The 15485-nt window shown below is 52.6% G+C and overlaps 3 protein-coding genes across 3 annotated transcripts; all 3 read left to right on the forward strand.

Annotated features, from left to right (window-relative positions):
- The first annotated feature begins 6911 nt into the window (after positions 1–6911).
- CHC_T00004767001 (hypothetical protein) lies at positions 6912–7100 on the forward strand. The gene has a single exon (XM_005716090.1). The coding sequence runs from the start codon at positions 6912–6914 to the stop codon at positions 7098–7100; it is 189 nt and encodes a 62-aa protein (XP_005716147.1).
- A 5927-nt stretch (positions 7101–13027) lies between these two features.
- CHC_T00008820001 (Sel1-repeat containing protein) lies at positions 13028–13363 on the forward strand. The gene has a single exon (XM_005716091.1). It carries the CDS (start codon positions 13028–13030, stop codon positions 13361–13363), a length of 336 nt encoding a protein of 111 aa, XP_005716148.1.
- A 1490-nt stretch (positions 13364–14853) lies between these two features.
- Positions 14854–15351, forward strand: CHC_T00004768001 (hypothetical protein). The gene has a single exon (XM_005716092.1). It carries the CDS (start codon positions 14854–14856, stop codon positions 15349–15351), a length of 498 nt encoding a protein of 165 aa, XP_005716149.1.
- The last annotated feature ends 134 nt before the right edge of the window (positions 15352–15485 follow it).

Genomic DNA, 15485 nt, shown 5'->3' on the forward strand with positions numbered 1-15485 from the left:
CCCGATCCCGCTCTACCACCGCTATCTCGAGCCCGTGCTCGGTACCGTGGGTGGGCCGTGCTTCTGTCTTCTCGCCGATCGGGGTCTTTCCGAACTGTCAGTACTCACCCCCCTCGTCGTTGGGGGTGATTATACTACAGAGCGGACGGATGACGCGCACCCCTGAGTCGAAAGCCTGGCAAAGATTCTCCAATTCCACTTCTTGGGTACTATGTATGTCACTATCCAGCGATAAAAACCTCCCTACAGACTCAGCGCCTTCGAAGTCAGTCTCGCGACTTTCCCAGACTCGTGAAATGCGCTCGTACCAGGAGCAATCGGGCGTGTCTCCATTACGGTAGGCTTTTCGTAGCCACTTGACGAGGCGGGAAACCGGAGGTCTTGATCTGAATTCCATCCGGACGGCAGTGGACCAAATCCCTCCTCCGCATCTCTGAAACAGGAGATCAGCAGCACTATTCCGCTGGGAACTGCGGCCACCCATCACGGTGCAAACACCTCCCGCCAGCTCACAGAGTAGAAATTTGCGAGGAGATCCTCGGGGTCACTGCATTTAGAATGGTTTCCATGGTGAGGCGCGCTGCGTGAAAGCTAAACAAGGAACTCTACCTCGGAGTCAAACGTCAAGTGACAGCGAAGACAACTCGTCTAAGTACTCTTCTATCTCGGTCACTAATTTCACCAGGTGTGACAGGTCACAAAAAAACGAAAGCGCTTAGGGAAGCTGCGAGGAGACGAAGGGAACTGATCTGGGATCACTGCCCGCGGGGTCGTCTCTTAAACGTGCTCGTCTCTCTACGAACTTAGGCAAAAACACAGAATGGCGATGTCGCTCTGCCGGGGTCCTCTTCCCTCCCGGAGAGCGCTGCCTTTAATCCCTTTCTCACCTTTCTCTCCTTACCCCTTCCAGAGGCCCACAGGCACTGGCTGCTAATTCCGACTCAGCCAATTCGGTCGGGGCTTCTGGAAAGGGGCGCGGAGCATCTCTCCCTTTCACGCACTACTGTCGTGCAGAGACGGTCCGTACCAACAGCGGAACGCACTACTCACTGTAGGCCGCATGTATCGGCGGCTGGTACGCCATTCGGATAGCTGCAGTGCAACCGCGGTTGCACAAGGCCTCTAGTGCGCGGCGCTCGTGATGTAAAACGTCGCTCGGCGTTATAGTTCCCCATGAAGTGTGCAGTTGGCGGATGGGAGAGTGGTTGTACTGTAGAACCGGAGCGTACAGCGAAATCAATGCAACGAAAACAAGAACTTTAGTTCAGCCAGCATAAGCCGAGCGCTTTTTGTTTCAGCTTGCGTTTGGCCGAGGAATTCAGGAAGTCTTCCAAAAATCCTGAAAGGTCCTCATAAACCTGCAACAGCGGCTCCTACGTGAGATCTACCTGATCAGGTAGTCCCTGCCACTCGACAAGTATTTCTAGGCCATTGCCTGTCTCACGAATATCTCGGAGAGCTTTGGCATCCTGATACGTCGTTTCGGAGTGTTCCACTGCACGAAGGAGATTGGGATCAACAGGTTTTCCGTCAAAACCAGAGCAATACATCGTGAGACGTCTTGCGTGCACTGTCTCACGCTTTCCATTCAAGAGATTCTTGACCACGTAGACCCAGTCGGATTCGACGGACGCTACCCTTCGAGGTCCACGCCACACGAATTGTAGTTTATGCCCTTTTTTCTGAGCGCGGCGAACCAGGACGAAATCTCCAACTTCAAAGTTAGCCGGTAAAACATTCGTTCCGGCGGTGTGCTGGGATACAGCCCTAGCGCGAGCGGCGGTCACCCGTTCTCCAACATCGCGGTGCATGGCTTCCAGAGCGCCTTGGGTTTCGTCAATATTGATTAGTTGCCTAGCACGAACCTCGGATACCGCGGGTACTTCTCCATATTTTTCGAGGGGCAACGCACGCAGTAACGGCTTCGTGGGGAGATGTGAGGTGAACACCTCCAGCGGTGTGCGATAGACTCCGGAATGCGACGGGTCTCTCAGGCCAAGACGTTTGAGAAAGGGACTGATTTAGAACCGACTGAACGCATTCTGTGACAGCGGGCCAGTCCTTCTGTGCTAAACGAAACTCATGAAGCACGTCCTTGCAGGCTCGCAGAACCTCTCGACAGACGCGTTCAACGGACTCATTGGCCCAGGGGGAATACGCTGTTGTGAAATGGTGGCCCATCTTGAGCTCCTCTGTCAGATCGCGCACGAGTCGGCACTTGAAATGCGGACCTTGGTCTGACACCAACCATTCCATGGAACCAAACACAGCGATCCAGGTAGCCAACGCCTCAGCCGCTGCATCGCTTGTGGCGGCCGCAGCCGGCCATAGCCACACGTAGGATGACAAGTCGTCCCTGATCACGAGGAGGTACTTGACGCTGCTGCTACTTGCCCCCATGAAAAGGAAGTCCATATGCATGACTTCGTTCGGTCTATCTCCATGAAGCCCGTGACCAAAAGACCGCGGCACTATCTCTCCTGTCTTTGTGAACATGCAATGCAGGCAACCGCGCAAAAATGCGGCGACGTCGTGACTCATACGTTCCCACACAAAATCTTCACGCAGAACGCTCTCCGTGGCATCCTGGCCCCGATGCCCCATGGAGCCACAATGTGATAGTACGAGCAGCTTCGTTTTGAGTTCTGTGTCCTCAGCCGGGATCCATGTGCGTCCGTCCTTCTTCAGCAATCCGTCTTTCCCCATCGTCAGCCTCTTCAGTTAGCAGGGAGCGCGCTGCTGCGACGCACGTAGGACCGCTTGATCCGGCCACGAAATATCACTCGGCGACGGCACGATCTGCTCGGCAGTCACGAAAAGGCTACAGACTCTGCGTGTCGCCAGTCTCGCGACCCGATATCCCTTAGTCCAACGGGTCAGCATGTCTGCAAAAACGTTCTTCTTTCCCTCGATGTGCTCGATCGAGTAGTCAAATCGCGACAGAAAAAGCGCCCATCGCTGGACCTTGGATATCACGTGGCGCCCTAGAGCGGGCTCCAAAGCCAGAGGAGCAAATAAAAAAAGTAAATTGCGATGATCAGTGAACACATGCACAGGCTGGTCACTGAGGAAAAGGTACTCACCCTTGTCAAAAGTCTGGAATATAGCATAACCTTCCTGCTCGAAGGTACTCCAATTTAGCTCTGCACCCTAAAACCAGCCCCCAAGAAGGCCAGAGGCTCATGTTTCTGTTCCTCTACCGGAAGCCGTAGCTGCTTGGGATCAGTCTGTGTCACCACACCAGACCAAAATCGCTGCGATGCGTCCGTGTAGACACATATGACTTTACCAGTCTTCGGGTACATCAGCTGCACGGCGTTGCGAATGCTGTTCTGCAATTCACGAAACGCAGATTCATGAACGGCGCCCCAGGATAGTTTTCGCAACGACAGGCCCCGTATGGAGCGCTTCGTGCGTCTTCCAGTTACGAGGTAAGCCTCTTCCAAAATGTCCACCAGCGGAGCCACGCGGCGGGCAAAATCAGGGATGGACACCGCCATTCACCGGCAGCAGTGGACGAACTGACACAACTCATCAGCAGTTTCGGGCGTGCACATGTTCCGTAGGCCCTCGACCCGCGCTGGGTCCATACAGTAACCGTTCCCGCTCACTATACGCCCACACCACTTTATCTCACGAGCGAAAAACTTACACATGCGTGCCGAGAGAAAAAGGTTGCGTTCCTTGCATATCTCGAAGAAACGCCGCAGGCAGCGCAGTAGTTCAGCCTCACTCTGTGTATGAAGATTAAAGTCGTCCAACCAGGCCTTCATGTTAGGTCTCAATTCCTGAAAAAGGGGCTCGATGGTGGACTGGAAATACGATGTGGCATTAGTTAGCCCGGGGAGGGCGCGCGTTGATGAGTAAGTACCATTTGGGCAAACAATGCCGCACGCACTGTACGAGTCTGGGTGAACGGGGAGTTGCCAATAGCCAGAGCAGAAATCTAGCGTTGCGAAAAACTTGCTGTTCGCAAAGTCCTGCACCTCGGAGTCCAGGTGTGGCATGGGCCACGCCTGCTTGACTGTAGCTGCATTGACCGGTCTGAGGTCGATGGCGAGGCGGAGCTGGGCCTTTGAACCAGGCTTCAGGACCAGTAGCGGAGCGGCCTGCCACTCCGCATCGGGATTCGGGATGAGGAATCCCATTTCGACGAGCTTCTTGACATACTCGTTTAAGAAGGCACGCTGATGCGTAGGATAACGCCTAGCTTTCACCTTCACCGGCCTCTTGTTTGGTAACAGTTGTACCTTCATAGGCGGCACTCGCGCTGGGTCGGATTTCCCCAGCCTCAGTCGAAAACCGACCGGTTCTCCGTCACGATCTTTCGGAGGACAGCAGTCCTACTCTCGGAAATGCCTTGTTCCCGGGCGTTTTGGACAGCCTGTTCCAAGGCTGCATCTAGGTCTTCCTCCGGGTCGTCACCGAGATCTATGTAGACCCCAGTGCCATCAAGGTCATCCTCCTCAGCTCCGTCCTGACTGTGATATGTGCCATGATTCTGACTCATAATGGCAGAGATTCGGCCATCTGCCGGACGGCGACTGTCGGCGTCGACTGCCAGTGCTCGTGGGACATTTATGACGCCATCGTGCTTGTCGCACGCGGCCTGAAGCATGGCCTTGTTGTCACAAACAATTGCCTGGAGAACCTCTCGACCAATGATGACGCACTCAGCGGGCTGGTCGCTGACCTTCCAGGTGATGTTTCGGAGGACCAACTTGACCCCGTGCCTGATGCAGACGTGTACATCTGCTGTCATACTCCGGCGACATGTCAGCCCCCTGTCCTGATCCAGGAAAGAGTATGTATGCGGCGGCACCAAAGAGGCGACGTGCAAATTGGGGGCCGCCTCAGCGATCATGTCAAAAACAGCCGGAGGCATGACGTTCCCGTCCGACCCTTGGTCGGCCATAATCACACTCTCGACGGCACCGTCGATGAAATTAGCAATGAACAAAGACGAATGGGAGTCTATGGCATCTGGGCCGATGCGACGGACACTACCTTTGCGTTGACCATTCTGCCTGTCGGCCGACCCGGACCTCGTATCAAACCTCATCTTTCGCTGTTTACGCCCACGGTATTCATCCTTGTACCTGCGCCTCTGCTCGTCCGACGAGATGGGGCAATCATCTATAAAATGATACCTGTCACAAGCCGGGTTGAAGCACTTCGGAGCAAAACTCCTACATTTCTTGCTTTCAGTGCCCGACAGGCTGTCCTTGGGGTGTTTATCCTGGCCCGAGCTGACGTCACGCTTGGCGTCGCCACGTTGGCCACGACGGCTTTTCTTGCCTTTATTTGTACCCCGATGACGCTTATCGTGCTTTCCGCTCGATTCCTCGGAAGAGCGGTCCGAGTCGCTGCTCGAGGCCATTTGCTGCTCACGGGATACCTGCTACATCTCGAGGGTCTTTGCCTGCTCGGCCAACACGCGCATGAAATCGCCAAAGTCCTTCTTGCCAAAGTCTTCATCCTTGCGCCACTGTAGAATTGATCGAATGCGGCTGCGCAGACGAAACGGCTTGATGCGCTTGAGGATGTGTTTGATTGAAATATGAGGCTTCCTGGTTGGTAAATCAGCCAGTCCGGCCGCCTGTAAGACCTCTAGATAACGAAGATGCAGACTCCAGACCCGATCCTCCGCTTCTTTGAGAGACATGTCCATCTTCACATCCTTGACAAGATTGTCAATGCGGTCAAGCTCATACTCCTCGAGTTTATAGGAAGCCTTCTCTTTTACGCATTCTCTGATCTGTTCCTCTGAAATGGCTTCCAGGGATTCCGCCTTAATCCACTCGGCGGTCAAGAAAATTCGAAGATAAGAGTCGTCGATCGAAGCACAATAGGACGTCGGGGTTATGTGAACACCGGGCTCACGATTTTTCTCAGCAAGCTGTTTCTCGTAAAGCTCTCTCTTCTTCAAGAATGCTGTAAAATACTTGGTCGCCACTCCTTCCAGGCGTGGCGCCTCCAAGTTGGTAATGATGGTTTGCCGCACGGTTCCATCTGAAGTGGATGATGGTTTCCTCACGTTCGTCATCTTCACTTTTTCCTTCGTCACGCTAACACTTGATCGTTTCCGATATTGCGCAAGTAATTACTGTGACAGGTCACAAAAAAACGAAAGCGCTTAGGGAAGCTGCGAGGAGACGAAGGGAACTGATCTGGGATCACTGCCCGCGGGGTCGTCTCCTAAACGTGCTCGTCTCTCTACAAACTTAGGCAAAAACACAGAATGGCGATGTCGCTCTGCCGGGGTCCTCTTCCCTCCCGGAGAGCGCTGCCTTTAATCCCTTTTTCACCTTTCTCTCCTTACCCCTTCCAGAGGCCCACAGGCACTGGCTGCTAATTCCGACTCAGCCAATTCGGTCGGGGCTTCTGGAAAGGGGCGCGGAGCATCTCTCCCTTTCACGCACTACTGTCGTGCAGAGACGGTCCGTACCAACAGCGGAACGCACTACTCACTGTAGGCTGCCTGTATCGGCGGCTGGTACGCCATTGGGATAGCCGCAGTGCAACCGCGGTTGCACAAGGCCTCTAGTGCGCGGCGCTCGTGATGTAAAACGTCGCTCGGCGTTATACAGGTACCCCTAATATCCGGGTAACCACTGAAGCCTCCTCCGTTGGCTGCCACGGTGCCTTCGGTTCACTTTGCCATTTGTCAGAAACCTATTCGAAGGATTCTCATGGCCCTGTTGCATACCGCTGGAGTGGTGCGCGCGATTGCGCTACAGCTTTCATTTGCGAGGTGTAGCAAAAGTGCATTCGGCCGTGTCTGACCGCACAGGACAGCCTGTCATTAGAGAGAATATATATATAGTAGAATATCGCGACGACGAGTAAAGGCGAGGGGGTCATCGGACCACGTGTCCACACAAGCAAGGCATTTTTAGTCCCCCCCCAAAATGATCAAGAAATCAGAGTCCCCCTACCATTGTAACAACTCCGCGAAAAGTGCGAGTTCGAAATCCAAATTCCCCCTCCTATTTGGGTCGATTTTTTACGTCCCCCCCTACAATCGAAACAAAATGCACCTGTCTCCTACTGTATCGATACAATATCATGTGTCCCCCCCTGACACCGAAAGATTTTGACCTTGTCCCCCTCTCAATCTCAGAATGACCCAAGTTCTTACACTCCCTACAGAAGCCGAAGTTGAGATATATTTCAAAATAATAAAGGAATCAAGTTGAAAATTTGCTCTTTTACATGAAATGTACAATCAAAATTTGGGGGTTTTCTTACCGAAGTTTTTTCGCGTACTGTAGGAAGACTTTCTAAGAACAACCCCACCGCGCACATCTATTTGATCAATAGAATTTCCGCTCACAATTTTCAACCCCACCTGTGCTGCCACACCTGGTGGTGTGCAGGGCGAAAGAGAAAAAGGTTGGCTTTGATGGAAAAGGTGGTGCTTCGATGATGGAGACCATCTTCGAGGTTTATTGGCGGATCTACTTAAATGCTTGTTAGCAGAAGAAAGGAGGACTGATTACTGTACTGTGCGAAACCTTCCCAAAGGAGGATGCTGTGCCGAATTACGAGAACATGCGTGGAAGGATATTCGGCTGCTGAACCAATAAACCAAGTAAAGCGGGCGGCGGCCCGGCTACATTATGCCAAATTGGCTGAGCCTGCATGGAAGACAATTTGGCTTCTGAAACAATAACCAAGTCCCACGGGCATGGGCGCGGTTACACCACCGCGCAATTCTATCGCTTTCCGAAATCGAATAGAACAATTTTGGGATCTATCCGAGCGCCGATAGATTCTAAAAACGTTCTATCCGGTGAATAGGTTCCGCGATAGAATGCCACGTGCCAGGCGTGTCAGCCGAATTCTGGCCAATTGTGCATCCTTCTCGCCCGAGAACCTCCGCTGCTTCGTCGCTGCAGCATGCATTCCGGTGGCGCGTGACCTGTGCATGCTCGCGACGATGCTTTCATCATCGCCATCGCTGTCGTCCATATACTGTACTGAAGGACGCTTCCGAGGACTGTTCTCCGGTCCATTGGCGATGATAACTCGTGAGAGCGCGTAGTTGGACAATACCCGAGGGAGGGCGCGCGACGAAGAGGGAAAGAGGGCACAGGCTGCGAAAGAGAGACATGCAGCCGCGCGGGATTCACGGCGAGGGGTGGGCGTCTCGATGAACGATCGCCTCTTCGCAGACGATGTGTGACGTCTCGCCGTTGTCTGCGCGGGCATAGAGCGATAGATTTGCAACATATGCGTTGGGGTTGACGCGAATAGATTCCACACGAATAGATTGACGAATAGGCACAAAATTCAATTCGGGCAACCGGCGAATGGTCAGCGTACACGTTGTATTTCTATCCGGCAATATAATCGACGCGGTGGGGATGCTCTAACGCCTCATGGAGTCCAAGGCGGCATTTATTCTGATGGTGTTGCGCGGGTTGGGGTGAAGTGGTTGCTGGTGTCCCTGCGTGTCTCCTCGTAGGACGGAGGAGGACCGCAGCGACTGCGCGTCTCGTAGGACGGAGACGCGGCGAGGGATAGAGCGAGGTGCGCGTCGGTCTACTCGGCTACCCGTAGAACAGGGCAGAGTGTCGATGACTCGATATGTGGGGGTCTGTTTTACCTTTCTGATGATCTCTTGCCTCTCTCCCTCTTTGGAGAGGAGCGCGCTAGCTATGTCCTATCTTTGGTGCCGCGGCGGTGTCCCATCTCACCGACAGTGAGATGGGATCGCGGACAGTGCTGGCTGTACGGGTGTCAATCGTGTAAATGTCACACAAGTGTGCAAACTGGACACGTGTGACGTGGAGTGCAGTGTGAGCGTGGGCAAGGGAAAGTGAAGATGGCGTGTCGGGCAAGCCTGTTCAACATATTCAACAAGTTCCGTTTTTCTGGATAAAATTTTCATATTTCGATTTTGTTCAAGAGAGGTGGTACTGTTCCAGAATCGGTGGAAAGTAACTTGTATTTATACCACACGACTACGTACCCGCCTCCCCCCTCCTTCCGCTGGCGAAACGCATTTCACACCTTGCCTTCCGAGCGAAATTAACTGTTTTCACAGCAAGAACGACCGCAAAAGCCAGTTGCTCCCCGACACTTTTCGAAAATATACTCCTTCACATCACATCTCTTCCCGTGTCATCAACTCGCCATCCTGAACAATGGCGCTGGGCCATCTCGCAAACAACGTCTACGTCGTCCTGTTTGCTTACATCGCGGCCTTCCTGCCGTGGACCGCCTCGAACGCTTGCGACTTTATCTCGCCGGCATGGCGCAAGGCTGGCAACGTACGCGTCGAAGGATACATCAACCTGGCCGTTACCGTTGTCTCAGCTCTTTACATCTTATTTTACATTGCCATTCAAATTGAGAACGATACCAAGGAAATGTTCACAGCGATTGGCGCATTGCTATTTGCGCTGCAGCACTTCTTGCGGACAGCGTGGGGCTTGTGGCAGCTTCGTGTCTTTGTGGCATGGGCTTCTAAGAGCATTAGAGCTTTGCAGGCGTTGGGGATTGATTATGATTTAAAAGTTGAAAAACTTCTGGGTGCCGAAGAGAACGACGAGAGGCGTAGTGGAGGAGACGACAAGAATGAAGGCCAGGACGAAACGGACGTCCTGTCTGCGGATAAGATGGCAGATGAGCTGTTAGTCAGCGACAAACTCATCAAGAATCGCGTTTTTCATGGAAAAGCCCGTTGTTACCTGGAGTTCGGGGACATGGATATGACGACGGACTCATCGCATGGCAACGTTTTCATCCAGCACATAATGACACTGGGGCGTATACTGTCCATACCAATCCAATACGCGTATCATACAGTGTTGCAGCGGTTCTTTGGGCGAGGGAGAGTGCCGAAAGTGCGTCTGGTGCCTTACGAACCGGAGGAGGTTTGGCTGCGGTGGTCTGTAGCGTTTGCTGCTCAAGGGCTGGGAGGGTGGATGAAGGAGTTTCGAGTTGCGGCAAAGGCCGACGAAGATTTGTCGGGTTTGAACAATATGCAGCAGTACAAGAATCGACGGGACTACGTGGCGAGCCGAGTGCTGACCACGGCTGGATTACAGCTGTGGCTGGGACGTTGCGTACGGCTAGGTGAGGACTCAGCTGGGTTGAAGCCAACACTATTGCGAAGAGTGATCGAGTCAGGCTGCGGTTTGCCGTTTGATGCAAGACAGGTAAGTGCGATGAAGTCAGGTGGAAGGGGGTACAGGCCGTACGCTCTGAAACTATCGGGGATCATGCAGGAGATGCCGGTTTCGTTTGAAAAAGAAATCGAGGGGTTTGATATCGAGAGAGTGGAGTGGCTGGCGATCTTGCTGAACATAGGGCATGAAGTTATGTTAAAGGAGGCCCTGAACACGATGCGGGAGGAAATATAGTTCGAGTCGTTGCTGCACAATGATTTTGCAATGGAGAATCTGCGGGAGCAGCTGGGGATCGGGGAGACGTTCCTTGGGGAAGTTTTGTATGGGAGAAGCATTGCCAGTCAGAGTGCGTTCCCGTTGCCTGAATGGTGCTTTCATTTGGTGTCGGGTGAGAATCGAATGGTGACGAAGATCGGGGAGCTGATGGATTTCCGGCTGGCGCTGATGGCTGGGGGTCAGGTACGATTTATGGTTGAGAGAGATAGACGTTGGTAGGGACGCTGTATTGGACCAAAGACGACAGAGACTGCGGAATGTTTGATCGGTGACGAGGTATGCACGGATGATAGTGAATCGAAAAGTAATGGTGTATTTGCAACACATGTGCGGTTAGAAGAAGGAGGCTTGCATACCAGTTTTGTGTGTTTAGTTTCACTACGATCGAAGTGGCAAGGATGGAGGATGAGATTGGAGTGGAAGAGGAGCAACGGATGTCGAGGGAGGCGGGAGAAGTGGAGATCAAGCAAGGAGAGTGCTGTTGTGACTCTTATTCGAAGTCGAGGACAAGCACAAGACGAGACAGCCAGGATCAAGACGGTTGAGTCGACCATAACGGCGATGTGCGCTCCTCAACAGACAAAGCTTGTTCGACTCGAGTACACTAGCGAGCATGTGCATGAAGTGAGTGTACGGTTATGTCGTGGGGAAAATGATGCAGAGGGGGTTTTCGAGTGGGAGCGGTGGCGAGAAGCGGCGATGAGGTGCATGGAGGGCCTAAAGTGATGGCAAGGGAGTCACGCAATGAAAGCAGTGGAATTCCGTAGGTCGAGACTCGCAAAAGACTTGGGTTTGCGGATTCTGGAATCAGCGATAAGGGGGAGCAGGCATGAGTTTGTGACGTGGGCGGTATGAGAATCGTTCGAACGAAACATTGAACGCAGAAATAGGATAATCCTTGAGAAGCCAATACCTTATTTTAGCTTGATTAATAGGAGCACGGCCTAAAAATTGTTTCGTACCGAGTTCAATGACTTCGGTATCTGGGTATGGTTGGTAAAGCTTATCAAACTTGAAGTTGAGAGTGAGAAACTTTTGGTGCAGTTTGCCATGACACGGGAGCCTGTGTCCCTTGCTGTGAAAAACAAGAACATGACTAAAAGTGTTGACCGTATCGTGGGAAGGAGATGGCTCTGTCGGGTATGTAGAAGCAATTCGTGAGGGGATCCGTGACGGGTGGCTCAATGTGAGAGAAGCACTGCTTACGGGCGGCACGAGGGTTGTGGCAAGTGGAACGGCGATGTCGAACCAGACTGAAGACACCAAGGACTTGATTCGTAAGGCGGATAATCTGATTGCCGGACGACATGAAAATTTCGGGAGGGTCATTATTCTGCTCAAGGTAGCGGCACTGGAGAGGACATAGACGCTCTGTGCAGATGTGTGAGGCTTTCGAGGAATTTAGAGCCGACATCGAACTCGGGACAAGCGGTGCAAATGATCAAAGCGTTCTTTGATGCCAAATTGCTTACAAGCTTGACATTTACGTCAACAAACGGTGACGATGGGTTTGAGAAGCTGTTTGAATGTTTGCGAAGCTGGTGGTGGAGCAGAGTTGTGCTAGAGTGATCTTGGATTTGTTTGTAGAAGCGCTCAGAGACGCGATTGAGTTTGACGTGGCCGGAAGCTTTCGAAAATGTCATGCATGGATACGAAAAGTGATTGTGTGTTCCCGGAAATGGAATCAGTTGGATATGCTTGCCAAGTTTTCGGACTTGCGCGTTGGAAATGGCGGGAATGTGAAATCAGGGGAAGCAGAAGGCGATGGTGTTTGAAAGGAGGCCTTTTTCTCTGAAGGAGAGGTGACCAAGTGTGATGATATGACGTGTGATCTTGTTGGTAAGGCTTTACTGGAACGCATGATACGCGAATACGCGACGTTATTTTCAAGAGAAGGAGTTTAGACTGCTGGGTACTGCCGGACAGGGAGCTCCTCGGTTTACTAGTACGAGAGAGAGACAATATGCGGGAAGTCAGGATGTGAATTCAAGCGCAAACGCCATGATTCGCCTTGCAATTATTTTCACGCGAGGCGCACGAGGGGTGGGTCGTGACACTGGACAAGCGAAACTTCTATTCGAGACCGCAAGCTAAGAGCATGAAGTCTGTGGCGCGATGGTGAACTCGGTAATTTGCGTGCAGAAGGGACCGAAGCAGTAGAGCGTAACGCGGTGTGATCTATGAAGCTGTATGAGCGCGCTATCGAGAAGGATGACGACGTTGTTAAGCGCAGGCTCTGGTCTGTAATTTGTCGAAAGCCAACAGTTCAATGAAAAGGGTCTATGACCGCCGCCATCGCTCGATGGTTGGCTGATGATGATTTAGGGGGCGTACCATTGTAGATTTAATGATTAATCAGCGCGGCGGAGCGGCGCGCACCAGAGTCTTGTTCTGGTTGCCATAAAGTCGGGGTGACCGGGTCACTGTAGACCCGATCACCTGAAGAAACGACATACATTTTCCAGATATCCCTGGCTTGCCTTTTAGACGTCGATGCGATGGTGAGCCTCCGTAATTTGCTCGCAGAAGGCGCCGAAGGAGTTGAGGGTAACGTGGTGCGATCTATGGAGCTATATGAGCGGGCTATCGAGGAGGGTGACGACGTCGATGCAATGGTGAACCTCGGTAATTTGCTCGCAAGAGGTGCCGAAGGAGTAGATCGTGACGCAGTGCGATCTGTGGAGCTGTATAAGCACGCTATCGAGAAGGGTGAGGACGTCGATGCGATGATTCACCTCGATTTTTTGCTCGCAAAAGGTGCCGAAGGAGTAGAGCGTGACGCGGTGCGATCTATGGAGCTGCTTGAGCGCGCTATCGAGAAGGGTGAGGACGTCACTGCGATGTTTAACCTCGGTGTTTTGCTTGCAGAAGGTGGCGAAGGAATTGAGGGTAACGCGGTGCGAGCTATGGAGCTGATGAGCGCGCTATCGAGGAGGGTGAGGACGTAAATGCAATGTATAACCTCGGTAATTTGCTGAAACAAAGAGCCGAAGGAGTAGAGCGTGACGCGGTGCGAGCTATGGAGCTATACGAGCGCGCTATCGAGAAGGGTGAGGACCCCGATGCGATGGTGAACCTCGGTAATTCGCTGAAACAAGGCGCCGAAGGAGTACAGAGCGATGGAGTACGAGCTGTGGCACTGTATGATCGTGCAATGGCGAAAGGAAATTCAGGTAATGCGACTTGCAATCTTGCGATGATGTTGAGGGACGGAGCGGAAGGGGTGGAGCGCAATGCGGTGCGTGCGGTGGAGCTGTTTGAGATGGACATGGGAACGGAAGCAGAGCAAGTCAATGGTGTGTCTTGGAGACATGATGCGGGACGGGGCGGACGGGGTGGCCTGCGATACGGATGGAGCGATACTGTTGTACGAGATGGCGGTCGAGGAAGACAAGAACGCGGAGGCGGTAGCCACGCTTGCGGCGTTGCGGCGAGACAGATCAGATGGCAGTACGCGGGACGAGGGGTGAGTGAGAACAGAGGAAGGCGGGATGGAAGGCGGGATGGAAGGCGGGATGGAAGGCGTGGGCAGTGGGGGAGGAAAGTGCCGCATGGATAGGCGGCGTAATGACATATTTTTAGTGTAAATGTTTGCGGTGTAATTATTATTTTATAAGACAACAGTAACACGTGTACAGTAGTGCATTCATCATCGCCGCGATGGCCTTCTTCTTCAGCTGGAGCAGGAGCGGGGAGAGGAAGATAGGGACAAAGGAGGACGGGGCGGGACGGCAGAGTTGCGGGCGAGTCTCCGACACCGGTGGCCAACGTCGACTCGGTGTTAATCGAAAACACTCGTCTGTACTTTTCTCTTAACTCTCTTTGTTTGTCTCGGGACCAGATTGACAGTGGACACGCTGAGCTTGCTACTGTACAGTACCGGCGCTGGACATACTGTAATTTAAATTTAGGGTATGGGTCGGCGCGCTGGAGATGGCGAGATGCGAGGGATGCGAGGCGGGTTCTCCCTGGTTGTAAATAAAGTTTTTTATCATACGCGATATGCACCGTGATTTTAATACGTATTTTAATGTGTACCTTATCATACCCTTGTAAACATACCTGCTGTCTACAGCAGCCTACATAGGCCACTGATTGTCTTCCACAGTGGAATCTGGTGCGCGTAACTGGCGGCGCTGCTGGGAGATATAAACTTTAGATAATCAAATTAAATTTACGCCGGTGTGCATGTGAGGCAGGCGAAGGCTCCCATGCCTCACATGAGCCAAACATCTGGTGATGTTGATTGTCGTGGGGAAGTCGTATTGGACAATTAAATACTGTAAGCCCTATCTCCACAAGCCCTATCTCAACAAGCCCTATCTCAACAATCCCTCGTTGAATCCCTTGGCGAAATCCAAGTGTGCCCGTGCCCGCCTTGTTGGATCGCATGCCTGCCATCTCGAGATCATCATCAACCTCTTCTGTGGCCTCGTGAATGGCCACCGCCCTCTTTGCGCCTGATTCTGTCTTTACGGTAAGTCGTGCACCAAAACGGACAAACGACACCGCACATAACTTATGTATACCATACGGCCGGCCCGTTCGCGTACCTGCCTCCCCCATCTTCCGCAAGCTAAACGCATTCCACCCCTTGCCTACCGAAAAAAATCAACTCGTTTCACAGCAAGAGCGACCGCAAACGCCATCTGCCCCCCAACACGTTTCGAAAATATACTCCTTCACATTGCATCTTCTCCTTTGTCGCCAACTCGTCATCCTGAACAATGGTGCTGGACCATCTCGCAGACAACTTGTACATCGTCCTGTTTGCGTATATCGCGGCCTTCCTGCCGTGGACAGCCTTGACCGCCTGCGACTTTTTCTCGCCGGCGTGGCGCAAGGCACACGACGTACGCAACTCAGGATACATCAACCTGGCCCTTACCGGTGTCCCAGCTCTTTACATCTTATTTTACATAGCGATTCAATTTGAGAACGATACCAAGGAAATGTTCACGGCGATTGTCGCATTGCTATTTGCGCTGCTGCATTTCTTGCGGACAGCGTGGGGCTTGTGGCAGCTTCATTTGTTTGTGGCGTGGGCCTCCAAGAGTATTAAAGCTTTGC

Source organism: Chondrus crispus, genomic scaffold, assembly GCF_000350225.1.
Source record: "Chondrus crispus Stackhouse genomic scaffold, scaffold_248, whole genome shotgun sequence".
Taxonomy (NCBI): Eukaryota; Rhodophyta; class Florideophyceae; order Gigartinales; family Gigartinaceae; genus Chondrus; species Chondrus crispus.